This window comes from Leguminivora glycinivorella, chromosome 10 (genome assembly GCF_023078275.1).
Source record: "Leguminivora glycinivorella isolate SPB_JAAS2020 chromosome 10, LegGlyc_1.1, whole genome shotgun sequence".
In the NCBI taxonomy this organism is placed as follows: Eukaryota; Metazoa; Arthropoda; class Insecta; order Lepidoptera; family Tortricidae; genus Leguminivora; species Leguminivora glycinivorella.
Window position 1 is genome coordinate 5,178,798 of NC_062980.1, and position 27,240 is coordinate 5,206,037.

At 37.4% G+C, this 27,240-nt stretch overlaps 2 protein-coding genes across 3 annotated transcripts; one reads left to right on the top strand and one right to left on the bottom strand.

The window, feature by feature from the left end:
- Positions 1-1,665: 1,665 nt before the first annotated feature.
- Positions 1,666-3,792, bottom strand: LOC125230553 (60S ribosomal protein L27). Its single transcript, XM_048135737.1, has 3 exons — positions 3,738-3,792; positions 3,155-3,384; positions 1,666-1,882 (listed from the first exon to the last, which is right to left on the bottom strand). The coding sequence occupies exons 2-3, from the start codon at positions 3,371-3,373 to the stop codon at positions 1,697-1,699; spliced, it is 405 nt and encodes a 134-aa protein (XP_047991694.1). The 5' UTR covers positions 3,374-3,384; positions 3,738-3,792; the 3' UTR covers positions 1,666-1,696.
- Positions 3,793-4,352: 560 nt separating this feature from the next.
- On the top strand, positions 4,353-25,436 carry LOC125230447 (nuclear-pore anchor-like). Of its 2 annotated transcripts, XM_048135583.1 has the most exons (11): positions 4,353-4,557; positions 4,650-4,761; positions 5,077-5,208; positions 6,785-6,843; positions 10,511-10,667; positions 18,076-18,244; positions 18,683-18,865; positions 19,420-19,567; positions 20,068-21,090; positions 22,153-22,249; positions 23,332-25,436. In XM_048135583.1, exons 1-11 carry the CDS (start codon positions 4,524-4,526, stop codon positions 23,516-23,518), a joined length of 2,301 nt encoding a protein of 766 aa, XP_047991540.1. In that variant the 5' UTR covers positions 4,353-4,523; the 3' UTR covers positions 23,519-25,436. The 2 variants fall into 2 exon arrangements, with proteins under 2 accessions (XP_047991540.1, XP_047991541.1); XM_048135584.1 differs by lacking the exon at positions 20,068-21,090.
- The last annotated feature ends 1,804 nt before the right edge of the window (positions 25,437-27,240 follow it).

Genomic DNA, 27,240 nt, shown 5'->3' on the forward strand with positions numbered 1-27,240 from the left:
CAATCAAAAGTTTCTATCATTATATTAGTGCCAGCTTTAATGAAACGAGATATGGCGGTATACTAAAAGGTTTAACTCAAAATGTAACCTGTTTAGATGATACTATTATAGGACATCTGAATTAAATTTACTATTAAAGATTTAAATTTATAAACAATGTTGCTCATTGTAAATTTGCATAAGTCGGGTGTTACCATATTTCTGCACTGTATTTTATTAGTTTCATTACATCCTAAATAAGTATATTTGTCTGCCGACGCATTTATTTACAATGGTGCCATGGGCCAGACCAGAATTCTGATTTATTTACTTTAGATAATAGGAATGATTGAAAGAAAAGTATATCACTTACCATAAATATAACAAAATCCTTTTCAAAACTGTCATTTGTATTGTGATTGCATTTTCTGTAATACACCTAAATGCACTGGAATAAAGTTGAATTTAGCTTCAGTATTTCATTTGGCAAAATTTAGTATGACTTTACTTTAATTATAATAAGGATATCAGTATGAAAGTGTGTTTGGAAGTAGTTAACTATAAAATTTATATGCTTCCCATACCCAAAGGGTCTTTATGTTAACAATAGACATCTGGAAAATTGCGGGTCAAGTGGCGTACTTGAAGAGAGGCCTATGCTCAGCAGTGGACAATAAAGGGCTGATATGATAATGATAGTCTTTTCTAACCGAAATATGATAGAAAGGTCCTTATTGTACATCTAACATAAGGGCCCTTTAGGCATGGAACACTAAATATCTCTTTTTTTTGGCGGTGATTTCTTTGTTAAATTGACATGTTAATGAACTGTTTCTTTATGGAATTAACTGCGCATTATATTTTATCAATGCTGTTGTAATGTGTATTATCAGATTTAGAATGCTTAAGAAAATAATTTATTATAAAGCTGATATTTTGTTTCATTTTATTTTTCCTGGTAGCCCTTGCAGTATATACATACTTCATAACTTAATTGTGCAATATGCGCACTATATGTAGATAGGACCCGCATAAGGTGTCTACTTTTTAGTTGTCACCACTTGCAACTCATGGTTCTATTATTATGGAATCTTGAGCGTTACGGGAGTAAATCAATTAATGCTAGATGACATGTATCTAATCATAGTGAATCTATTGTATCCAATATGAATCTATTATGAAATGAAAATGAAATATTTATTATTCAAGTATAGGCATATTACAATGCGCATATGAACGTCAAATAAAGCTACATTAGCAAATTAAAATGATTATAAGAATGACTTTGATTCTTTCAAAAACTATAAAGGACTAATATCAGTAATAACAAGCTGTACTGTCAAATGAGGCGGCGACTCAGGACAGTAGTGTGCGTAGCCGAATGCACAAACGCTCACGGTAATATATTTCGTAGGTATCTATCTCTACCGCTCTTGCGTACTGTCGCGACAGAGACAGACTGCATTTCTGTCGGTGTCTAGCGTCCACGATTGCCATTCGGCTGCGCCGGCTATTCTAATTGAAAAATTTACCAGCAGGCAAATCATGATTCAAAGATATCAATAATGTGATCCTATCAACCATATTTGTAATAATTAAGGAAAATTTCCTTTCTCTAATGTTATACCAACCATCCTGTTTCCCCATTTGACTAATAGTCATCTCCTTTCCAAATAAAACAACAAGTTACATCACTCTCGCAATGTATATTTTGTACTTAAAACCTAAGCTTCTGGAAGAACCACTTGTTCTTCCCGCTCTTGTATCTCTCCTCGAAGCGCACCCTGGTGTTGAAGCGGAGCTTCTTGCGCTTGGCCGGGTCCTTCAGGTCCTTAGCGGAGAACTTCTCGAAGCTGAACTCTACTGTGTAGCGGGTGGGCATAAGGTGGTTGTAGTTTACTACCTGGAAAAAAGGAGAATAGTATATGAAAACACACCAAGAACCTGGTGGGCACTCGTGAACTTAGCTCAAATGCCGGAGATGATTTTCACCATTGCCGGTTTTCACCATTTTCACAACAATTTAGACACAGTCTATAACCTTGTCAGTCCCAACATACTTGTACAAGTGAAAAGTGATATTTGAACTCATATAGAAATAAAAGTTCCAAATTCAAAGTCATAAAAATTGGCGTGGGCACTTTGCACTTCCACTAGCATAGTGACACACCAGGTTCCTCAACACTTGGTGCAACACAGTAATATTTGTAAGGGGCACACTCACTATACAGGCACCTAATAGCTACTAGAATTTTGATAATATTTTCTAAACATCAACATAGGGTAATTTTTTGATTTGTTTTTTTAGTAGTTACACTATTATATATAAATTATAAACTGAAATAGATACCATACACTAATGGCGGTTGGGATGGTGAACTGATTTAGCACATCAGCCGCAATAGCTCAAGACCCGGGTTTGATTCCAGGCTTCGCCACCAGTGGGCTTGATCGCTTTTTCTTTAGTGTATGGTATCTATTTCAGATCTTCTTAACATGTTCACAAAAATCTATGCAACTTAGTTTTGCTCTTGGCTATCTATAGTATCTATTCAGGGTTAACCCTCCCAAAGATTATGATTCTTTTTCAACACCAATATGTTGTCTAATCGCTAGTATGGTATTCATCCAGTGTGTAGTCAACTAGTCAGAATATGCGATAATAAAGTATAAGAGGAGTTAACATCAGACCCAACAGAAAGAAAGAGTCTCTAGCCACCATCTTCGCACATACTGATAAAGTCAAATTAAAGTATCTCAAGAGAACAATATAATATTGATTGGTATTTCATACAGAAGGTAAAAGATATTCATCAGTTTGGAATGAAATGCTTATATAGATAACACAGTAAAACAAAACATTGTCTTGTTAATGGATAATGCAGATTTATCAATGCAATTGTAAAACAAATCACTTTTTACTCACTTTTCACTCAGTCACTAGTATTTAGTCAGCCAACTGATAGTTTTACAAAACTACTCAGTATCAAAGTAAGCTTATCACGTTAATTTTACTAATGTAATCATCTACATGTAAAATTACTTCCAAGACCTCTTAAAATGCAATGAACATTTGAAGTTCTGAATTCTGAACTTGACATTTCAAAGATAACATGCAGCTATATCACTATCAAAACAAACTTTTAGGTTATGTTACAAATACAAAGATTCTTACCTTAACGAAGGGCTTGACTTTGGAGCGCTTGTGGATTTTGTTTTTGCCCATCCTCTTGTGGACTTTCCTTGGGTACCTGTCGATGCCGGCGACAAAAGCGTGGCCATAGGGTTTGTCCGACGTGCCCTCGTCGTAGTTTTTAACGACGATGGCCTTGCGGCCCGCATACCGGCCGCTGAGGACCAGCACCACCTTACCGGGTTTCATGATCTTACCCATCTTGGATGGATCTGCGAAACAAAACTAACCTCTAAAATCGTATTTTGATTCACTAAAACTGACTCACAACTATTAAAGTATGCAATTCATTCGAGCGTATCGTTTTAAAATTATCTAACTGTGTTAAGGAGTATTTTGATTATAATTATGTTGAGAAACACCACAATAACCACTATCAACAGTGCCGTACAACTTCGACTTGAACTGATAAATTTAAGTGAAAAATCTCAACTAATATTAAAAATCTTAACGGTAACGCACAGTATGAAGCACACACTTAATATTCGTGAAGAAATTTGCTTCAAATCTTTCCTTTTAACACAGATTTAAATAGATATTTCTCTTGTAAATTTACGAAACTCACATTCCTATAACTCGTCGACAAGAAAAGACTGTGTTGCCATAAAATAAATTAAATCCTCCTGTGACAGTGACATGTGTCAATATTACCACTAATGTCAATCAAGCCACCGTTTTTAAGTGTAGCTTAAACAGCTCTAAAGGGCATACTTCACGAGATTTGGGCAACCAGGTACACATCAGATTTTAATCATTTTTATAAAACTTGATTAATTGTATAGAAAATGCATGTATTTATAATTTAAAGAGCCTATTGCCAAATAGTGGAAAGTATGTTAGCATTGCATGATTGCAGTAAAGAGGAGCGAAATTCTAATTTAATTTGATTTTTAAGAGTTATGGCTTGTTGATGATATGATTCTACTAACGACAAAGATTAGAAAGGCACGCGCTTTATGAAGACAATTGGCCGGTGAAGTGAACCCTAATTTTTTTAATTAGCCGCCTTTTTTGTGCTAAAATTTTGGTTGACCGTCTATAGTTTGGTTGCCGGCCGTGTAGCAGGATCCTTATCTACAAATAGAGTAGTAGACCATAGATTACGTATCATAGACAGTAGATAAAGCGAGCTTTTGATATTTGACGTTTGTTTGATTGAAACTGACAAACTATTTTTGCATTGCTATTTTTGTACTCCGGAGTAGCGTAACGAATTTATTTAAGCGTACTGACTCCGTTACGAATAATAAACAACTAGAGCCGTTAACGTACATATATCGTACATGATTTAGGCTGGATCTGAAATAACTTTAACGACTCCGTACAGTTACACTGTGACTTCGTGAACAAAATGGATTTAGACAGAGATACATCTAACACCGACGGTATATAAGTTTGGTTTTTGTTTGTTATTATTACAGCACCGCGTTGGTGTGGTGTTTATTTTGCACGTGCTTAGATGAATTTTGTATTACAGAATGTCTCGAGACTGCACTACAAATATTTGACTTCTGCGGTGCCAAGAGTACCGGTACTTTACATGTGGGTGCACTCATGGATAAATTTGCTCCTTCCGTGAAGACTAACAAGTGAGTTAGAATAATTCATTCATTTGTATTGATTTCTTATGCTTATTTTAAGTACAGTCTTAACTCGTGTTATTTTTTTCTATTATTAACTCAGGTTCTTTGTAGTTTATAGTTGCATTGTATTATAAATAAGGCAATCTACGAAAAAGTAACGCGAGTCACAATTTGTTAACTAAAATATACTTTAAATTACTTAGTGTAAGATTTTTTTATGCTAAATCTAGTGATCTTAATTATAAATCTAAATATAAATTGAACACATTTTAAAATAATGACTATTGTTACTCTTGTCTAATATCATTTAAATGTTGACAGTGCTGAATTTAGCTACCTGAAAACACTACTGGACCCTAACCAAAGCAATCCGGAGATAAGTGTGCCTCAACTGGCCAGTGCCCTGAATGCCTTCACTGACAGTCAGAAGACTAAGCTAGATCTTGATGAAAGGTATTTATTTATTTTAAAATTTATACCATTTGCATGCTGTCACTCTTTGTACCTATGTAGAATGCACTACTATTATTAAATTTATACCTAATAATATGTCAATACTAATATGACGACAACAACGTACAAGGTGAAGTTTGCAATATCTTTTTGTAGCAGATAGCACCTTGTACGTTGTGGGTAAGGTGCAATTTTCTGGAAAAAATAATTGCAGATTGTACCCTATACATTGTTGTCGTCGAATAGTGAAAACTCTTCATATGCTATGGGTCTCAACAAATACCATCATAAAACACCATCTTTTGCATTCTTTCCTTGTACAGAATTTTAGGATAGTAGGATGGCAATGATGAACAAGGCTTGATTCTGTGACTTTTTTGGCCTAAATACAAACATTTAAACAAGGGCTCTTTTATAAGTCAATTGGCACAATACATGAAATATACAAACATTTACATGCTCTGCCTAAAGTACAAAAAATAGAGGAGATGATAGTGATTTTACCGCCATAAAGCTAATTTTTCTAATTATTCTAGTTGTTAAATGTAAAAAGAGGGTCAAATAATGCTATCCTATTTTCGCATTTGCCAATAGTATTATATTTCTGATGAGCATAAGTCATGACATGCCACCATTTTATGAGTAAACAAAGTGGTTTTAATGCCACATTGTCCTCAAACATAGTTGTTATGAATTCCTTTTTCCTGTTTCACATTGTTACTGCTAATTGTTAAGTCCCACTATTAGATTACTTAAGGTAGATAAAGAATAGGAGCGGGCATAGCAGGAAACCGCACTAATACTTTTATTTTATAATGCATAAATCTTTATTATTGCTAATTGTATGTATAATATTTATATCATCACTGAATCAAATATTTATACAATTAAGAGTCTTAATTTACTTTCAATAAATTATATTATACAAAAGGTAATACATACATCTAACATATATTATATTTTAGCAATTTAAAAGTCAATAAAATGTTATGATCCTACACTTTTTAATTTTTATTATAGATAATATTGTAGAAATGTAGCACACCTTCACCTTCAAGAAAAGAGCGTACACCCATCTTAAAGGCCAGCAACGCACCTCCAGCACCTCTGGTGTTTCTGGTGTCCATGGGCGGCAGTGATCGCTTACCATCAGGCGAACTGTGCTTGTTTGCCTCCTAGCCCATAAAAAAAAAAGCATTTATTACATTTACATGATGCATTTCTTCTGTGTTTTCCACAATAAAGAAGAGTTCAAATGACAGCTCTTGGCAATGACTTTTTGATTCAAGCTTATTTACCTGAAGCTATGAAAGTATTTTGATAAAGGTATTTTGTATTTATGTAAATGAAAGTAATGTTAGGTAGCACAAATATTATACATTTTATTTGTATATCACTATCCATTTGATCAGAAAGTGTTTTTAGCGTAATAATTGCTTGCCTGTCTTTCATTGATGGCTTCCATGTTATCATCAATTTGTGTTGTGCTCATCAAGCAATGACCTCACTGCGGTCATTGTCTCTAGTTAACTCATTGCTTGTTTCATTCATTGTATAATTTGCCACATTATTTCAGTTTCAACTTGAAAAGCGGGATGGGGCCACAGGACTCAGATTCCGGTATTTCTAATGATGGTAATTGGTAACTACTTTAACTTTTTATATTTTATAACACGAAATGTATTTTTTACATTTTTATAAAGTGATGTTCCAAATTCCAATTCATCATATCACAAGGAAATAAAGGTGCAACATTGAATTACAACTTTCGAGTTAGTGATTTGACTAATTATGGATTAATTATGAATTATTAATCCAAAAATAAGTGAAAGCTGTACAATATTCACCACATTGTATGTCAGTTGCTTTATGCAGAACGAAAATATCGTTAGAAAACATTACCTACAAATTCCAATAACGTCAAATTGTTTACCCTCTGTGTTCAAAGACCTGATAACCGTAGCGTCCGTATTAGCTGTCATAAAAAGAAACCCGTTTCTCTTAACCCTTGAGATAACTAGTCAATTTTAACCCAGGTCCCCATAAGCCGTGGCAAAAAGCCAGCGGGTCTATGATACTTACAATTTTATGTGTGTGTGTGGATTGAGTGAGCACCTTCCGAAAATAAAAAAAAATATGCTGATCATTTAGTAAAAGTTCTAAAACAATTGTAAAACGAATCTCTGAATTTGTAAAAAGATAAATCAAAAGATACAGCCATTAACATGTGCTCACTCAGTTCTCACAAACTACCATCGAAAACAGTGAATATATTCATTTAACATATAATATTTATATACTAACATTTAGTAAAAAATAGGCCAACCTACCTCTATAAATATTAGATCACCTAGTGACGTATTTAATTTTTTACAAATAGTTTCTTATGCTCACTCAATCCTCACACTTTTGAAAAGCCGAATTTTGATGAAAAACATAAGATTTAGACCGCTATTATATGTGTATAGTTTAGTAAAAGTGAAATGGGAATTTGTAAAATACAAAACGAACCACTAACGTGTCAGGTTTTTTTATAATAAATTTTTGTAAGTGCTCACTCAGTCCACACGTTTTGAGAAAGTTAAAAATGTAAATATCTTACGATTTGTAGCACCTAAGACACTCGAAAGTACTTCAACATTTAGTAAAAATTTTTACTAAATATCCACCATCTAATATTTTATATTCGTTGTCTGGTTTTAAAGATATTCAGACATAACTTTTCTCATACAAATGTATCAAGTAGGGTGACCACACTATGTCGGCTCCTGATTTTCCCCACCTTTCCATTGTCATATTGAGATTGGGGAGTTTCGTTCAATTTTGATAATATTAAACTAATACCATATTAATTCTCCATCTGCAAACTATTTTTAGGTTATGTTCTTGGCCTAGTGATGATGTGTATTGTGTAATTTTTATCGACGTCAGGATAATAACCATATCGACATTCATGCATTAAAAAGGACATGAATGATAATTGGTAAGAAACAAAGAATATAATACTTCACTAGTAAGAAACCAGAACCTGGTAATCTAATCGTGCTAACAGATGAGCGTACCGGATTTAGAATAGAATAGAATAGAATAGAATATAATTTATTTCAGTATAAAAACACAGTTATACAATGCATACACAATGAGATGAAAAAAAAGAAGACTTATAACTAACATGTACACTGTAGGTAATTACACTGAAAAAGGTGAACACTCAGCATAATGCCCGGTCCTACTGGAGTAGTACCCGACGCTGGTCTTCCGTGAACACCTGTAGGGAGCGTAGTTGCACGTAGCTATTTATAATTACTACATATAGGGTTATATACCTATATTTTATACATATATGTACTTCACAAAATTTTTGACGCTAACAATTAATTATGACGATTAGTCTATTAAGAGAAAGGACAAGTTAAGTGGCTATTCTTGTTTTATATTTATTTTAAGAATTTTGTACTACAATCAAGTTAAATAACAATTTGGAAACTATGCAGATGAAAGCTATAAAAATTACAAAACGTTTTGTAACGATTTGTAAGTGGCAGCGAGAAAATAATAACTATTTCTCGCTCCCATTTACAAGCTAGCAAGCATCCATATGGATGACCTTGGTGCGGTACGGTGCTCGTACGGTCATGTGTTAGCAGCTTTACAGCGTGCGTAGCCGAATGGCATTACTCCGACGCCAAACGGAAACGAAACGCCGTGCCAGTTAGTCTGGCTCTGTCGCGCCAATACGCACGAGCGATATAGATAGATATCTACTAGCGTTTCGTTTCGTGAGCGTTTCGTAATTAGTGCCATTCAGCTACGCACCCTGACCTGTCGGGTCAAACTCAACTTTTTTTATAGTTTTTAGTTTTCTAGAAATTCTCAAAAATGATTGAAAAGAAACTATTGAAATAGTAAATTGATAACATCCTCTTGTTTTTTTTCCATTTGGCAGAGAAGATATTATTGAGGTAAGTAGACTTCATCATTACTTAGGTTTTTGCGAAAGGAGAAGAAGATAATCTATTGATTTCTGTCTGTGCCCGTGTGGTGACGGGTTAAGAACTTCACCACCCCCTTTCTTCCCGTGGGTGTCGTAGAAGGCGACTGTGGGATATGGGTTAAATTGTGGCGTAGGCGACAGGCTGGCAACCTGTCACTGCAATGTCACAGTTTCGTTTTCTTTCAACCCCTTATTTGCCAAGAGTGGCACTGAAACCTGAGTAGTTTGATGTACTCTGCCTACCCCTTCATGGGACACAGGCGTGATTGTATGTATGTATGTTTGTTCTGTTATACTCTTATTTCTTGCAATGGGAAGGTGGGGAAAATCAGGAGCCGACATAGTGTGGTCACCCTACTTGATACATTTGTATGAGAAAAGTTATGTCTGAATATCTTTAAAACCAGACAACGAATATAAAATATTAGATGGTGGATATTTAGTAAAAATTTTTACTAAATGTTAAAGTACTTTCGAGTGTCTTAGGTGCTACAAATCGTAAGATATTTACATTTTTAACTTTCTCAAAACGTGTGGACTGAGTGAGCACTTACAAAAATGTATTATAAAAAAACCTGACACGTTAGTGGTTCGTTTTGTATTTTACAAATTCCCATTTCACTTTTACTAAACTATACACATATAATAGCGGTCTAAATCTTATGTTTTTCATCAAAATTCGGCTTTTCAAAAGTGTGAGGATTGAGTGAGCATAAGAAACTATTTGTAAAAAATTAAATACGTCACTAGGTGATCTAATATTTATAGAGGTAGGTTAGCCTATTTTTTACTATATGTTAGTATATAAATATTATATGTTAAATGAATATATTCACTGTTTTCGATGGTAGTTTGTGAGAACTGAGTGAGCACATGTTAATGGCTGTATCTTTTGATTTATCTTTTTACAAATTCAGAGATTCGTTTTACAATTGTTTTAGAACTTTTACTAAATGATCAGCATATTTTTTTTTATTTTCGGAAGGTGCTCACTCAATCCACACACACACAATTTTATCACTTATATATAGCGTTTTGGTGCACATTACAGTGTGCACCAAAGCGCAATTTAAACAGGCTTAGTAAGAATAATTACAGTAATTATGATTAATTGGAAACAAAAAAAAAGGAAATAATAACAAACGGTAGAAATATGTCAAAAAAATCTAATGTGGATCTGGCATGTTTTGGCAAATGTCAGTGTGAGAGTGACAGATGTCTTATCCACGTTGATAAGTGATAAAATTGGGAGCACAATAGCCTTGCAGTTCTTGTACCACATATAAGACAAGACCTCAATATTCACAGGCTACGTAATCCTCGAAGAGTTACAAGCTGAGTTGCGCGAGAAAACCCACCTGGCGACCAAACTCCGCGGCCAACTCGACTTCGCCGACCGCCAACACGAGGAAGCGTTGGCCGCGCTCAGCGCCGAGCGGGACTCGCTGCGCTCACATCTTAACATGTAACTATACTCCTGTTTATATAGGTATACTAAGATCTCACTCTATAGCCTGCAATATAGGTACAACTTCCAGGCAAGTATGGTCGCGCGATAAATGATAAAACATCAGGCCGTCCCTATCGCACTATTTATAAGTGCGATAGTGACGGACAGATGTTTTATCATTTATCGCGCGACCATGCTTGCCTGCCTGGACTTCGCCGACCGCCAACACGAAGAGGCATTGGCCGCGCTCAGCGCTGAGCGGGACTCGCTGCGCTCACATCTTAACATGTAATGATAACATTAACTTCACTGGACTTCGCTTGCCGACCTTCGCATATTGAACTTTGCACTAAGAGGCGCTGCGCTGACTTGTTCAAACTTAGACTTCGAGGAGCCGAACTAAAAATGCATGAGAGGAATATTGAACTTGAACAGTGTATTCTTTAAAAGTGTTGAATGATTATTATATATCATTAGACTTATATAGACCGTAACTGCGTCGAAATATCGGGAGCTCATCAAAAATCAAAAACGTAATCACGGTCTCAATTTTTTTCATATTGGGGGACACATTACACAGATCAACATAGCCCCAAACTAAGCAAAGCTATAGGTGCTAGGCGACGATATACATACTTATATAGGATAAATACATCTAAATATATAAAAGAAGAAGCTGACTGACTGACTGACTGACTGACTGACATATCAACGCACAGCCGAAACCGCTGGTCCTAGAGATTTCAAATTTGGCACGTAGGTTCCTTATATAGTGTAGAGGAGCACTAAGAAAGGATTTTCCAAAATTCACCTCCTAAGGGGGTCGAATGGGGGTTCAAAGTTTGTATGGGGAAACAAGATTAGTTTGACTATTTTATTCGAAACTTCACAGGAAGATTCCTTAAGACATATGATTGAATACGTGTTTCAGGTTTTTTGAAAATTTAACCCCTAAAAGGGTGAAAAGGGGGTGATAAAGTAAAAAAATCAATATGGGTATCGTTTTTATGGTTTATCGGGTCGCTGATCACGATAAATACAACGTTTTAAAAATCTAATGAGGCGGAAGTGAAATATCATCTCCTCTGTTGTGGTGCAAAAGGGTTTAAATATCAAAAAAATATATTGACTGACGGACATATCAAAGCACAGCCGAAACCACTGGTCCTAGAAATTTTAAATTTGGCACGTAGGTTCCTTATGTAGTGTAGAGGAGCGCTAAGAAAGGATTTTCCAAAATTCACCTCCTAAGGGGGTCACATGGGGGTTCAAAGTTTGTATGGGGAAACAAGATTAGTTTGACTATTTTATTCGAAACTTCACAGGAAGATTCCTTAAGACATATGACTTAATACGTGTTTCAGATTTTTTGAAAATTTTACCCCTAAAAGGGTCAAAAGGGGTTAATAAAGTCAAAAAACCAATATGGGTATCGTTTTTATGGTTTATCGGGTCACTGATCACGATAAATACAACGTTTTTTAAATCTAACGAGGCGGAAGTGAAATACCTTCTCCCCTGTTGTGGTGCAATGGGGTTTAAATATAAAAAAATATATAGACTGACGGACATATCAACGCACAGCTGAAACCGCTGGTCCTAGAGATGTCAAATTTGGCACGTCGGTTCCTTATAAAGTGTAAAGGAGCACTAAGAAAGGATTTTTCAAAATTCGCCTCCTAAGGGGGTCAAATGGGGGTTCAATGTTTGTATGGGGAAACAATGTTAGTTTCACTGTTTTATGCGAAACTTCACAGGAGGATTGCTAAAGACATATGACTAAATACGTGTTACAAGTTTTTTAAAAATGTACCATTTAAAAGGGTGAAAAGGGGTGATAATGTCAAAAAACCAATATGGGTATCGTTTTTATGGTTTATCGGGTCGCTGATCACGATAAATACAACGTTTTTAAAATCTGACGTGGCGGAAGCGAAATACCTTTTCCCCTGTTGTGGTGCAATGGGGTTTAAATATCGAAAATAGCCATATGGATTTCTTTTTTATGTTTACTTCTGGTTCAAGAGATTTCAAATTACACGTAAGTTCCTTAGAAGAGCACTAAGAAAGGGTTTTTCAAAATTCACCGCCTAACATGATAATTTGACAGGGACAGGAACAGGGACGGGGCGGGACGGGACGAGACGGGAGGGGACGAGCCGGAACAGGGATAAGGGTAGGGATAGGGATAGGTATAGTAATAGGGATAGGGATAGGGATAGGTATAGTAATAGGGATAGGGATAGGTATAGTAATAGGGATAGGGATAGGGATAGGGGAGGGACGGGGACGGGGAATATATATGGTAAGCGTGTTCAGTGGATACATGTAGAAGTATAATGCCCCGCTGCACCTTAATCGAAATAATTGCAGACAAATGTACCTACATAGAAACCTACGGATCCAAATGAAAATCTTATTTTTTGTAAACGTTTGAATAAGAATACTTTTATTACGCGGGCGAAGCCGCGGGTAAAAGCTAGTACTATATACATAGAAAACATCTATGACTCAGGAACAAATATCTGTGTTCATCACACAAATAATTAAATACGGTAAGGGTACCGGGATTCGAACCCGGGAACGCGGCTTAGCAGGCAGGGTCACTACCAACTACGCCAGACCGGTCGCCAAATATACTTAAGTAGTGTATTCCTTATCATTTAAACACCAAAATATACTAATATAATCAGGTCTGCAATTCTCCTAGTTTCAGTGGTAATTAATATTATATTATGTAAACATTTTATGACCTCACACACACTGTATTACAAAACTGGCCTTCACCGACCGCAAGAACGAAGAACGAGATGGATAGGTAATACAATATCGTGAATCTCGTCCGTCATCCATACTAATATTATAAATGGGAAAGTGTGTGTGTCTGTTTGTTTGTCCGTCTTTCACGGCAAAACGGAGCGACGAATTGACGTGATTTTTTTAGGTGGAGATAGCTGAAAGGATGGAGAGTGACATAGGCTACTTTTTGTCTCTTTCTAAGGCGAGCGAAGCCGCGGGAAAATGCTAGTTAGTTTATTATTATTATTATTTATTTATTTCGTGTAACAGAGACACATATTTTGTTAGTACATACATGAATGAAAGTGACAATTAATTAAGGGTTAGTAGGAGCCTAAATCTAAAATATTTACATACAGAGTTAACCTACAGAGCTACCACTGTATGGTGGTCAAAGGGGAATGTAATCCCGCACAGTGTAGCAATAGCGGACAATCAGGCTTGTCCGCTATCATTCTCAGGATGACATTGGGACTGTCCCGCACCCGGCGCACCAGGGATGCGGCGCGCTTGCGCAAGGTCGTCTGAAAGCAATCAACGCGCGCCTCAGAAAACATACCTGATGCGCTACAGAAGCGAGGCAGTCCCACTATCACCCGGAACGCGTTATTATACTGGACCCGAAGGGCCCTATAGGCCCGTTGCGTGTACTGAACCCAAAGGCTGCAGGTATACAGGGACGTACAAAATGCTCTAAAGAGTGTAATCTTAACTCCCCTTGAGCAACCAGCAAACCTTCGTGCTATCATATTCGCCCGCACCGACAGGGCCCTTCGTTCTCGCTCCATGTCTGGGTCGTCCCCGAGGTTGGCCGTCACAATATGCCCGAGATATTTAAATTGGGTTACTCGGTCTATCGTACTACCATTAAGGAACATTGCAGGAATATCTGAACAACTGTTCCGGCCAGGCTCAAAGACTAAACACTGGCTTTTAGTCACGTTATATTTAAGACCGTGACTCACTGCATAGTCCTCACAAATCTTGAGCAACCTCCGCATACCACACACCGAGGCGCTCAGCAGCACCATGTCGTCTGCATAACTAATGTTGTTAACACAAACTCCGTCTACATGGCACCCGACATGAGTGCTACTGAGCTCCTCGATGAGACCATTCACGTACAGGTTGAAAAGCGTTGGTGAGCTCAACCCTCCCTGCCTCACCCCACATTCCAACCTGTACTCGTCTGACAGCGCATTAGCCCATCTGACGCAGTTGACCTGGTTTCCGTACCAGTACCTTAATATACGTACAGTTTCCGGGGGTATACTGGTTTGTGATAATTTCCCCCACAGTTTATCATAAGAAACCAGGTCAAAAGCCCTGGAAAGGTCGAGGAAACATGCAATCACCGGGGTCTTTCTCCTGGTGTAATACCTGACAGTATGCTTCATACACAATATAGCAGACTCTGTTGACAAACGGGGTCGAAAGCCAAATTGGTTGTCGTGCAGTTTAACATGCTCAGATAGCTGTGTATTAAGCATACTGTCAAATATTTTCGCAATCACAGTCGCCAGAGATATCGGTCTGTAGTTGTTTTTGTCTGCTAAATCTCCGGTTTTGTTTTTAACTACAGGAACGACGATCGTACGCATCATGTCATTAGGCAAATATGAATGCCTAATACATAGCGTAAAAAACATAGCTAACACCCTAGACATGTGAGGACCAGCATTTTGGAGGTGCTCGATGCTGAGTCCGTCATGTCCCGGGGACTTGCCTCTACACATTGATTTAATGACTTTGTCAATATCCTTGGCCGTAAACCCCGGGCCTGGACTTTCATTAGTGGCCTCAGACACAAGTCCCCCCACACACGACGCACCCAAGGGAGAAGCCTCAAAGAAAAGGTCCTTAAACAGGTTGGCAATACTCGTAGGCTCTGTTACGCCATCAACACTAACAGGGTGGCCAGCCACAGGCTTCATTTTACTTGCAGACTTCCAGAAACCACGAAAATCCTTTTTAGAGTACTGAGAGGTGATAATATCAAGTTTAATTTGGTTTTGATGATTTTGACACCATTTTAATCGTGCTTTAAATATCTTCCGACTCTCTACCATCTCTTTAAAAAGATTTCCACTTTTAGGTCTCCCACATACTGTCCACTCATGAAACCTCTGCCTGGCAACCCTATGAGCGTCACTGACAAATTTATTCCAGCCGACTACCTGTTTTTTAGACCTAGTTCTTCCAGCCATCCGCCCTGTAATAGCTGAATTCCTTAAAGCGCTAACTATGTCACTATAAAGATTGTCCAACACTTTTTTGTGACTGTCAATTTGACAATATTTGTCCGCACATTGTCTTAGTTCGGTTGGAAAATCAATACCCTTCAGCAACTGGTGACATTGCTTATAAAATAATTCAACTTGCTCTGGTGTTCTGTTTCCCCACATGACACTTTTGTTATTATTAATAGGAACGTCACCAGCAGCCTTGGGGGTTATAACACTTAGGTCACATTCCAAAAACATAGGAAAATGATCAGACCAGGTAACACAGTTATCTACAAACACATTGCGTACGGAAGACAAAGCAGATTCAGTTACCACACAGTGGTCCAGCCAGCGCTCACACAAGTGAGCATCACTAAAGAAAGTATAGGTATTTGATGTAATCCCTAGCTTTAAAACGTCTACACAAGACCACTTTTCCTCGTCACAATAACGAATTAGCTCGGTATAAAAACGTTCGTTTGGATGAGCATTAAAATCCCCCATTAAATAGACAGATTCTACGCCACAATCGTCAATCAATGCACTGACCTCAGCTAAACAATCCGTGAAATCCGCAACATTGTCACTGCAATCCGTGGGCATGTAAACACTCACCACTATGAAGTCTTTATTATCAGCCGACTTTATCTTAATGGCACACAGCCGCGCGTTATCGCATTGCACTACACTCACACTTTGAAACGCCGATTTCCGCCACAACAAACCAACTCCGCCGTACGGGCGCCCGCGCAACACTCCCGCCGCCATATCCACTGCAGAGGTCCCCGTCGAACAGAAATTTTCGTCAATTGTATTTAGGTATGGTATTTCATCCCAACAAAGCCACGTCTCTTGAAGGGCTACAATGTCTGATCTTCGACATATGTCCTTAATACAGTCGATGGAACGCTTTACGCTCTTGCAATTAAATGTACAAAAACGATATGCCATTATTAATTATGTTTATAATATAACAACTACAGGTATCTATGTAAATATACGTCATTATTACCTCGCACAGGCTAGACCATTGGAGGTTTTGTATTTTTATTGCCGTACTCAGCGTTTACTCCGCTCGTAGATTTGTATTTAAAATGTACAAATTTGCGAAAAATGACACCTCTAGGCCATAAACTTTTTTCTAAAAATAAAGGCAGTTTACTGGGAGAAATAAAGAACTTGTACGCTTTATGGTTTGTTTCTTTCTTTATGTCGATTTTCTGCAAGGATACACACACTTGTGTTTTAGCCATAATATGTTCAATGATATCCTCCTCTCGCGTGTCCTTATGGATATTCGAGATAAACATTGGAATATTACGCTCCGCCGCTTTAAACTTATTTGATTCATTTGCTACGCCAAATTGGCCCCTATAGCGGTATTTAGGCTTGTTTTTCTTGTATGTCACCTTTTCCCATTTCTCTTCACCAGTAGGTGAAATTTCAGATTGTTTATCCTCGTTATTGAATTTGTCCATACGAGTACAATCGATACCGGTCGGCTCAGGCTCACCCGGCCGCTCGGTGCGCTCGGTCAGCTGTTCGATGCGATGACTCATGTTCGCGCCGGTTAGCATGTTTTCGTCACTACGCGCGGTGTAGTTTTTATTTTCACCCACATTTACGACTGAATTGCATTGTATTTCTTCACTCGTTTGAATAGGAGAAATATTGGCGTACTTAACGGAGTCGTCACTGTCCCTTCTCGTTGAGTCATGTATGTTAGATAGACCGTGCGGGCCACTGTTCATACACCATGCCCCTCGCCTATTGTTTACATTACGACCAGACATCATAGACAATCGCGCAGGCGGCCCTTCACTACTTATTTTTTGCAAGTCATTTCTTAATTCTTCTATATCTTTAGACGTAGCATAGGTCGCTTTTACGGTCTCTAAATCGGTTTGTAGTCGCACTAAATCTTTTAGCAATTTCGTACAGTCCAGATGGTCAAAGGTTAGAGGGGGGAGTTTCTCTAATTTCCGTGCCACGAATATTGGTATCAGATTTGGATCCGTTGATTTAAGAAGCTGAATAATATCATTTATTTCCCTCTGGCCCTTCCCATCACCTTTTCGTTGAACGTTTCGTCTAGTGCTGGAAACAGATTCGAACAGTAACGTCTTTGACATTTGAATTTCTTCACTCGTGAACGACGTAGCACATAAACGCACTAAACTTTCTTCATCCATTACGGAAAGCTTGTTTTGTATATATGCTAGCATTTCATCGATAACGATGTTACACTTAGTACATTTAACCGTACTCGACATTTTTACGACACTCGCGCGCGAGGATCGACGCCATACGTTTATAAATAGATAGAGTATATTATATAGAAACCCTGAAGATGTTTATTATTTTGTTTTCAATTTCTTTTTTCTTTTTTTTTTTACTAGGCTCCGTGAAGAAAACATGACATTAACCCACGAGCGACGCGATTACGAGGAAGCGTGCGAGCGACTATGCAGTAGCGAGCAGGCGCTAGCCTTAGCGAAGCGTGAGCGAGACACGGCTCAGCGGCGAGCGACTACTGCCTTAGAGCAAGCTGCTACTTTGGAGGCCGAGGTAGGACCCTATACCCAAAAACTGCACATACTGTCCCATGAACGTATTATGAGGTAGTGCGAGCGACTATGCGGTAGCGAGCAGGCGCTAGCCTTAGCGAAGCGTGAGCGAGACACGGCTCAGCGGCGAGCGACTACTGCCTTAGAGCAAGCTGCTACTTTGGAGGCCGAGGTAGGACCCTATACCCAAAAACTATAATACTACACATGTAGATTTATTATTACGCGGAAATGTGCGAGCAAGGCTGGTCTTAACGCGACTAATACGAGACAAAATCTGCGTCATAAGAAACCTTTGAAAACTTTTGAATTATAGAAAAACACGGCTGTTACATTAATATAATAACTATACAGATATAACTACTTCTTCAAAACATCGTCTATTGCAAAATATTACACCAAGGTTCCTTTCTTACGTATACACATTGTTTTATTACAGAAACTAACCCTACAAGAGTTGCTAAGCAAGTCCAAGGAAGAATGCCACCGCATCAACGAGATGTACGCATCACGACAAGCTTCTCTTCTAGAACAGAACGAGCTACTAAAGAGGGAGAGAGCAGAGCTGGCAACCAGACTTCAAGACCAGGAGGATCTAGTGCAACAAATGCTGAAAGAGAAGGTATGTCAGTCTGTCTCATACTAAGGCAGGATAGCTTCTCTTTTGTACGAGCCAGGGTTTGCAAGGATGCTATCGTAGCGAGATGTACGCGTCACGCCAAGCTTCCCTTCTAGAACAGAACAAGTTGCTAAAGAGGGAGAGAGCAGAGCTGGCTCTCTTTCATTATTTATTGCACTAAACTTCAAGGTCTGGAAAATCTAGTGCAACAAATGCTGAAAGAGAAGGTATATCTGTCTGTCTGTCATAGAAGGATAACTTCCCATTTGTACGAGCAAGGGTTCGAAAGAGTGTTACTCAACTTTCTCATCTAGAACAAAACAAATTGCTAAATCGTGAAATCATCATTAATTTAAAAACCAGGTTCTTATCGCTGGAGTAACAGCAGTTACAAAGATTTATTTCTTTGTCAGATTGCTTTTAAGTCAGCATTTTAGAAAGAATAATTCAAAATTTTGTACAAAATCATCCCAAGGAAAAGGCAAAATACATCTCAAATCGAAGTATCGAAGTAGAATTTCGGCACATTATCAAAATATAAATATATAACTTTTCAGGTGATCCTAGAGATGGAACTGAAGGATGTCCTGAACCGCTCTAACCAGACACAGCTCCGTCTCGATCGCTCCATCGATGTCAGCTACACCGAGGACCAGATGCTGACCGCTCTCGACAGCCTCAACGTGGACAGCCGGTTCTCCCCAGGTACCTGTACTCAATATTTATGTACTAATGTTTAAATATTGATTTAAAGTAAAGGTAAAGTCAACTACAAAGAGATGTATCCATTTTTTCACTACAAGACTAAGGTGAAAAAGTGGATACATCTATTCGAAAACAAATGGAACATTTAAAAAAAATATGTTACATTTATCAAGCGGGCAAGCATGGTAGCGCGATAAAGCGTAACACGTCTGGCCGTCCTCTTCGCACTATTTGTAAATGCCATAGGGGCTATAAGGTTTATCACTCTAGTGTGTTACGCCCGCAGGGATCTGCTTTGGAGGTCATTCATGCTACTTCTTTCTATCTTGTCTTATCAATTTCATAGTAGACGTTAAAAGTCAAAGAAACATTCAAAATTAGAACTGACTGACTGAAATTTAACCCTTTTGATTAAATTCTTCTTTGACTTTTCACATCCCCTCTGTCTGTTCTTGCTAATTGTAACCATGCTTGCTTATTCATTCTGTTTACCTCAATAGATAATCATGTGTTAGAAGAAGAAGCTTTCATTAAAGCGCTTAAAGACCAAGAGCTCGGTCGCGCCTCCAACCTATCGCTCTTCGACGAGATTCGACTCAGCTTTTGCAATATAACCAGAACCCCTGACGCCTCTGGCAACGTGTCCAAATCACAACTATTCGAATTCAATGATAGCAACAACTTAGACACGTCGAATACAGGCACTCAAACTGACGAACTTAAGGAAATAACTAATAATAACGAATGTGACTGCACTAAAACATGTTTCCAATGTGAAAAGCTACAAAATGATTTAGTTAATGTGCAAAATGATTTAAAAACGGCTAATAACAATGTGTCACTCATGCAAACAGAACTCATTGAGTGCGAAAAAGATTTCAAGGAATTACAAAAGCGACTTGATATTAAAATCGATAAAATGACCTCTGAAACACAAACAGATGACCCAATATGTAGTAATTGTAAGGAGAAAACGATAGAATGTAATAATTTGAAGGACTCGCGTGCTAAATTAAGAATAGACCTTAAGAAGACTCAACATAAGGGTTCAAACACAGAAAAGGAGTTGATTAAAGCTCAGTTAAGCTTGAAAACGTTACAGAATTACATAGACAATTTGAAAGTCGATCTCTGTGACGTTGGTACACAGATAAATTATAGTGATGTTCCATTGCAAATTGTAACTCTTGATAACAATAACATTGAAGCTTGCGATGACTGCACAAAGCAATGCTTAAACTGTGACAAACTACAAGAATACACAGCTAAATTAGAATACGACATAGCGCAAGCAAATACCAATGTAGCTAACATGCAACTGGACTTAGATACATACGAAAACACATTGAATGGCTTACAAAATTATTTAGACGAAGGCGTGAACAGGAATGACTTTTTAGAGACAATGTCGCAGAATTTACAAGCCAAGCTGGAAGTGTTGGAAACAGCTTGTATCGCTCAGAAGGAGAAAATTGAGAGTATGACATGTGAGATGTCGTGTATCGAAAGCCAGACTGACTATGGTAATTTCAGACTTATCGGTATAAGTAGAGGTGTATTTTATGTAGTTGTGTTGTCCTTAATTCATATGTCATTCATTTAGTTTGTAGTACTGTGACGTCATTAATGTTGGTTATGGTTTATTTAATAGTGGTCTCACATCGGGCGGTTATGAATGTTATATAACAGTCAGTGTGGGAGCACCATAATAAGATGTTTCCCCATTTGTCTCGCTTCATTATCATCCAATAGGAATGATTTAGTCCAATTCGTATCACATGGGAACAAATGGGTATACACCCTCACGATAATATCTCTTTCGTAGCTATCTATCTCTATCGCTCTTGCGTATTGGCGCGACAGAGCCAGACTACATTTCTGCGGCGTTTCGTGTCGCAGAAATACCATTCGGCTACGGGGCTTGATCAGTCTGAATAGTTGGCAGCAGAAATAACTATGGTGAAAAATATTATAGACAACATGTTTAAAGTTTAGAAGTAATTTTGGGCAGATTGTTAGTTATTTCTGTTGCAGGCTCTTACAAATTAGATCATCATTTCATTATTTAGTAGTTATAAATGTTATAATCCATATTATTTAAATAGATAAAGTTATGTAATAGTATGTAGTTATATATTATTTATGATAAGTAACTTTAGTTATAGATAAATGTACCTCATAGTCTGTATCTTAAGTTTAGTAATTTAACTAAAAATCTCAAGTGTTTCCAACCAAATTTTAGAAAACACAATTTCAGGCTCTCCCACATCTAGCGTCTCGCGAGAACTGTATGGCAAAGCCGTCGACGCGACGTCTTTTTCCATACAGGTGGCCCGACGCTACGCTCGCGGGACGCTAGATGTGGGGGAGGCCTTTTCGTTATTTCGACTGTTCGTTATTTATCAAATTTAAAGCGAAGGGTAGTTCATCCCGCAGGCGACAAACTGGCAATTGTTTAGATTTATGTATTTGTATAAGTCGATTTACACAGTTCTACTGTAGTTTATTAAAGTAGTATAATCTTGGTACAAATGTCTATTAGTATAGAATGAACAACATATTCATGTAAAATGATTATATTTCAGACGTGGCGTCAGTTGGCACGCAGGCGGAGGTGCCGTGCGCGGCGTGCGAGACAAGGACGGCTGTCGCGCCGCAGCGCAGTATAAGGAGACTTTTGTGGTGAGAAAATGTATTTATTATAGCAGCTATTTTCATAACCAAAAATATCTAAGGGACCGGCCACATTAGAGCGTCGCGTGTCTCGGGGCGCGCAACGGACGTCCGCGCCACGCCACCTGAGTGTAATTAAAAAAACGTCTCCTCAGTGCCGCCGCCACGCCACCTGGGGCGCGTCTTACGTCCTTCCTATACAAAATGTACTGAGGAGACGTTTTTTTAATTACACTCAGGTGGCGTGGCGCGGACGTCCGTTGCGCGCCCCGAGACACGCGACGCTTAAGTGGGAACGCTGGCTAAGAAGTATAAATAAATAAAAAGTTCTTTTTCGGAATAATTTTAGGGAGTCCCCTAGCTGGTGCATTTTGACACTTTCAACATATAGCAACTACCTTCAACTTATCACAAGCGCCTTAGGTTATGTTATACTCAATTATCTCTGAAAGTGCTAACATACGCCCGCACCGCACCAAAGTCATCCACATACTATCCTGTAAGTAAGAGCGAGAATAAGTTATTGTGTTTCTCGCTCTAATTTCTTAAAAGAAATTTCAGTCGCGGTATGGTGCGGCAGGTTGTTAGCTACTTTTCTGTAAAAATACTGCAAATCAGCCACACACAAATGAGGTTGGATGGCTTCACCACTCTGTGAATGCGGAGAGGGAGAATAGACTAGTGTCAAAACAGTAATTAAATAATATGTTACGCGTGAGGGCACAAGCTCTAGTCTCCACACTAGCCTAATACGGGTTAAGGACTTCGCATACACCTTATAAAATAGGAATATAAATGGGCATTTCACAGAGCGTTTAATTTTTTTTTTATTTCGGTGGCAACAGTTTTACATGAATCCTGTAAGAGTCACATGAAATTCTGTCAATTTAAATAGAAGTCGCGGATTTCTACCAGAAACAAAAAAACTCATGCTACGCTTACGGGGTTCGGGTACTAATGCTGCCACCGAAATCAAAAAAGTTGAAACGCTCTGAGAAATGTCCAAATACAAAAATAAAATCTAATTTTTATACTGCTTTAAACACAGCTCCAAAGCAAAGCCTTCTCTACTCCACAGTCTCTAATTCCAGGGAGTCCCTCAAATGCCTGTTCCAAGCCTTCGCCGTGCTCTGCTTCATATTCGCGCTCTCCTCACTGTATGGAGTCACGCGTCGGCGCGGCTGCGGCGAGCGAGAGCTGCCGTGGAGGTGGCTCGATGCGCAGGAGTTCATGGATCTGTTGCTGAGGATAGAGTATGTTGCTGATGTGCCCATGTGAGCTGTAATGTGTAAAACAGGCTAGGTAATAAATTGGCAAAAACTGTCGATTTTGATCATTGAAATAGTGACCTTGACATAAAAAAAATATATATATTCAAATTCCCACGCACGGATCCGTGTCTAAGCACACGAGACTAAAAATTAATAAAGAAAATAAAATTTCCTCAAATGCCTGTTCCAGTTTTTCGCCGTTTTATGCTTCATTTTCATTCTCTTCTTTCTATGGAGTCATATAGGCAAAGACAGCAAGCATTTGTAGGTATATAATTTAGGGAGCAAGTACAGTCCATTTTTCATAATGTAACCCTAATATAGCGTTCCATATTATTTTAGCTCGACCTCTTTTGCGACCTATATTTTTCTAGTGACCACGAATCTTCCTAATAGTTTTATAAAAGAGAAACTGTAAGCTGAGTCATTTGTCAATAGAACTTATTCTCCCTGATAGTTCTGATTATCTTACTATTATCTTTCTGCTTGATAATAATTCATTATAATTTGGCGTGGCATCTTTGTCAGGCGACAATTGTAGGCGGATTTATCCGTCATACAAGTCAAGCATTTTAAATTGACAAAGTTGGTTTGCCAGAGTATAAAGTAGGGTCGAAACTATGTACTATATTGCTAAAGGTATATAATGATGATCTGACATCAAAACAGCTTAATGTTCAAAACATCTGAATATTATAAGATTCATAAAAATAGTCTTAGATTTAGTATTAATTAAAATAATGAAACATTAATTGCAATACGACTGTTCCTAATAACATTTTATACAATGATAATAATTAATATACCCCAGGAGGGATCATACCGATTTTGATTTAATTTAAATATTTCGAATAATTAGTTTTATCCAAGTCCAATGACATAGTGAAATAAAATATGTATGTGGACATCAAACCATAAGGTCTGTTAAGAAAGAGATTCACGGAATAAAATGGAAACGCTGATACTTCTCTTTCCGTACAGAGTTTACCTTTAGTTATATTTGTGACATTATCTGGGTAAAGAGACCTTATTGTCGATGGCGCTCACGGCGTTATGAGCGATGTTCGTGTACAAATACGACGCCGCGGGACGTAAGCGCCATCGAAAATAAGGTCCCTTTACCCAGATAACGTCGTATCTTAATTATTTTAAAATTTGACTTTTAATAATTTATCTCGAATGTATCTTGATTTTATGTTTGTGACAACACAAACATAAAATCAAGATACATTCGAGAATACATGCATACAAATGCATGATTTATTTTAATTTTGCATGCCTCTTGTAAAATAAGATTATTTATCGAGGCAATTATCTACTAATATTTTCTTATATTGTTTTATATGTTTGTTTTTAATTACTTCATCTATATAGGTATCTATTCTGTTTATTCAAAATCTCAAAAGTATGTCTCAAATCCCGTAATTGACTTAGATAAAGATGTAGCTGTGATAAATCTGTGCCAGTAAATATAGAATGCAACAAAATTGACCACTTTTTGAACAATACATTTATTAAAAATGCAATTTTAGCATTATGGTCTGAGATTGGTAAATACATAGTTTTATTTAGCATTAATCTTAGTTTAGGAAAAACTGCCAAATATGTAACGCGAAGAATTTAAGCTTAATATTGAATTTATAATATTAATTTGAAATTAAGAATTAGCATATGTAACCTCTAAAATTATCTGAAATCCAAAAATATCCGTTTATAACTTTACACTCGAATAGATTTCCACAAAAACTTGATTGACAGTATTTTAATGCCTACCTTTATTTCTCATATAACTATGTTGTATAACTTATTTACATAATTATATAAGAAACTAAGACTAAACTTAAAAGCTAGCTAATGTCTAAAATAGGCCCTTGAGGCATTGTACCAAGGATACTGGCGACATTTCCTCGCTGTATCGCAATGCTGATACGTTGTGCGAGGAAGTCGCCAGCTCTTCGGTCACCAGTTACCTCAACCAGACGCTTCGCGATTTCTGTGAACAACTTGTTCGCGCTGGGGCCCCATGGACCTAGAGTTTCTACACCAAAGGGTACAAAAAGGTATTCTTTGCCAAGACTTTTGTATTTATTACGTTTTAAAATTTCGGCACTTTCTGCATTTGCATGAATCAATCATAAATTATTATTTTCAATAACAGAAAAATCCATAAAAGTTTTTCAATCATACCTATATTGTTCCATAATAATTCTGAAATTATAAGGGCATTTATAACTGCATTTATTTTGACTAGACTAGGTTTTATATTTTAAGACAATGTAACCAGAGTTGTGCAATTGTATACCTTTCCAATTTTATATTATATTCATTCACACATTGCAATTTTAAAATAGCTATTTTAAAGTTACAATGTATACAACGAAGTATCTATGTAACATTATAATTAGTCATTTTCATATTTTAATAAACGATTTAATAAATAATACACATTTTGTTTTATTTTTTAGATAGTTACGAACTCATTATTTTACTCGTTAAAACGTCTTAGTTAAAAGATGGCGCTATTCTGTTCACATTATCCGATCCGATACCGGATGTAGGACCGATATCCCATACATTTAAGCCGCTATCTTTGATTTTTGCCTTTGAAATCCGTCCTACATCCGATATCGGATCGGATAATGCGAAAACGCACTAAGGTCTGATTTAGACGGCGCGCGAACTCTCGTGCGATTTTAGTCCACACACGCAAGGTTAAGTTCGTTTAAAAAAACTATACCTAATCAAAACTCTTCTGAATCTTAGTAAGAAACGAAGAGTATTTTAAGTAGGACAAGATAATTTTTTTCCCACCTCATCTCATCACAACATCCTGGCGCTTTTTTCACACAATCAAAATTCGCACAAAAGACGCAAAAATCAATAATGCAAAAACTTATTAATCCCGTATCCCTTGCCCCATTGTGTTACACAAAGAGTCTCAAGGTGGTTTAATAAAAGGGGCAACTGAGAAGGGCCTTCGCGGGTCTTTCCCACAGAGTACCTAATGGTCATTTTGGTTGCATGAATTGAGAAAGGGCGTAGGTTTATTTTGGTCTTGATTGCGCTTTTTCTAGCAGCTACTTATATCTATAGTTTAGTAAAAGGAGTCAATCTTGCAAATTATTGTGCAATACAAATATATTTACCTACTTGTAAGTAGGTACCTAATACCTACGTCTCACCTTTTATAACCATCCGAATTTTATTTATGCGGAAATAGAAGAGTCGTAGGATATGGTCCCCATGGGTATGTATATTTCACAACTGGACTGTTTTCTTCAGGCAATCGCCATGTATATATACAGAGTATTATAGAGTTAGGTACCTATATTTATTACTTTACCTTCTTATTCTTAACTCATATCATATCCAAAAGTTTTCGTGGTAGGTATCGCAATTTAGCGGTAAAATTAGATAACTGCTTATTGTATCGTTGTTTCTTTCTATTTTGTAAGTGAGTAACTTCATAGGGTACCTAAGTACGTTTCAAATGTTTTCATTAGAACCCTGTCCTGTGCCTATCAAATAGGTACATCGTTTTTTAATAGACTCCATTATTATAGGCAATAGTCTATCGGCATTTCATGTTCAAATACTGGCCAACTCATAAAACCTTAAAAATAAACCCTATCCACCGTTATTAAGTTCCTAATTCGAATGTGTCGGGGCACAAAAAGAACACCTGTCGCTTATCGTGGGAAAGAGTCGATATAGGTGAACAAGGAATTT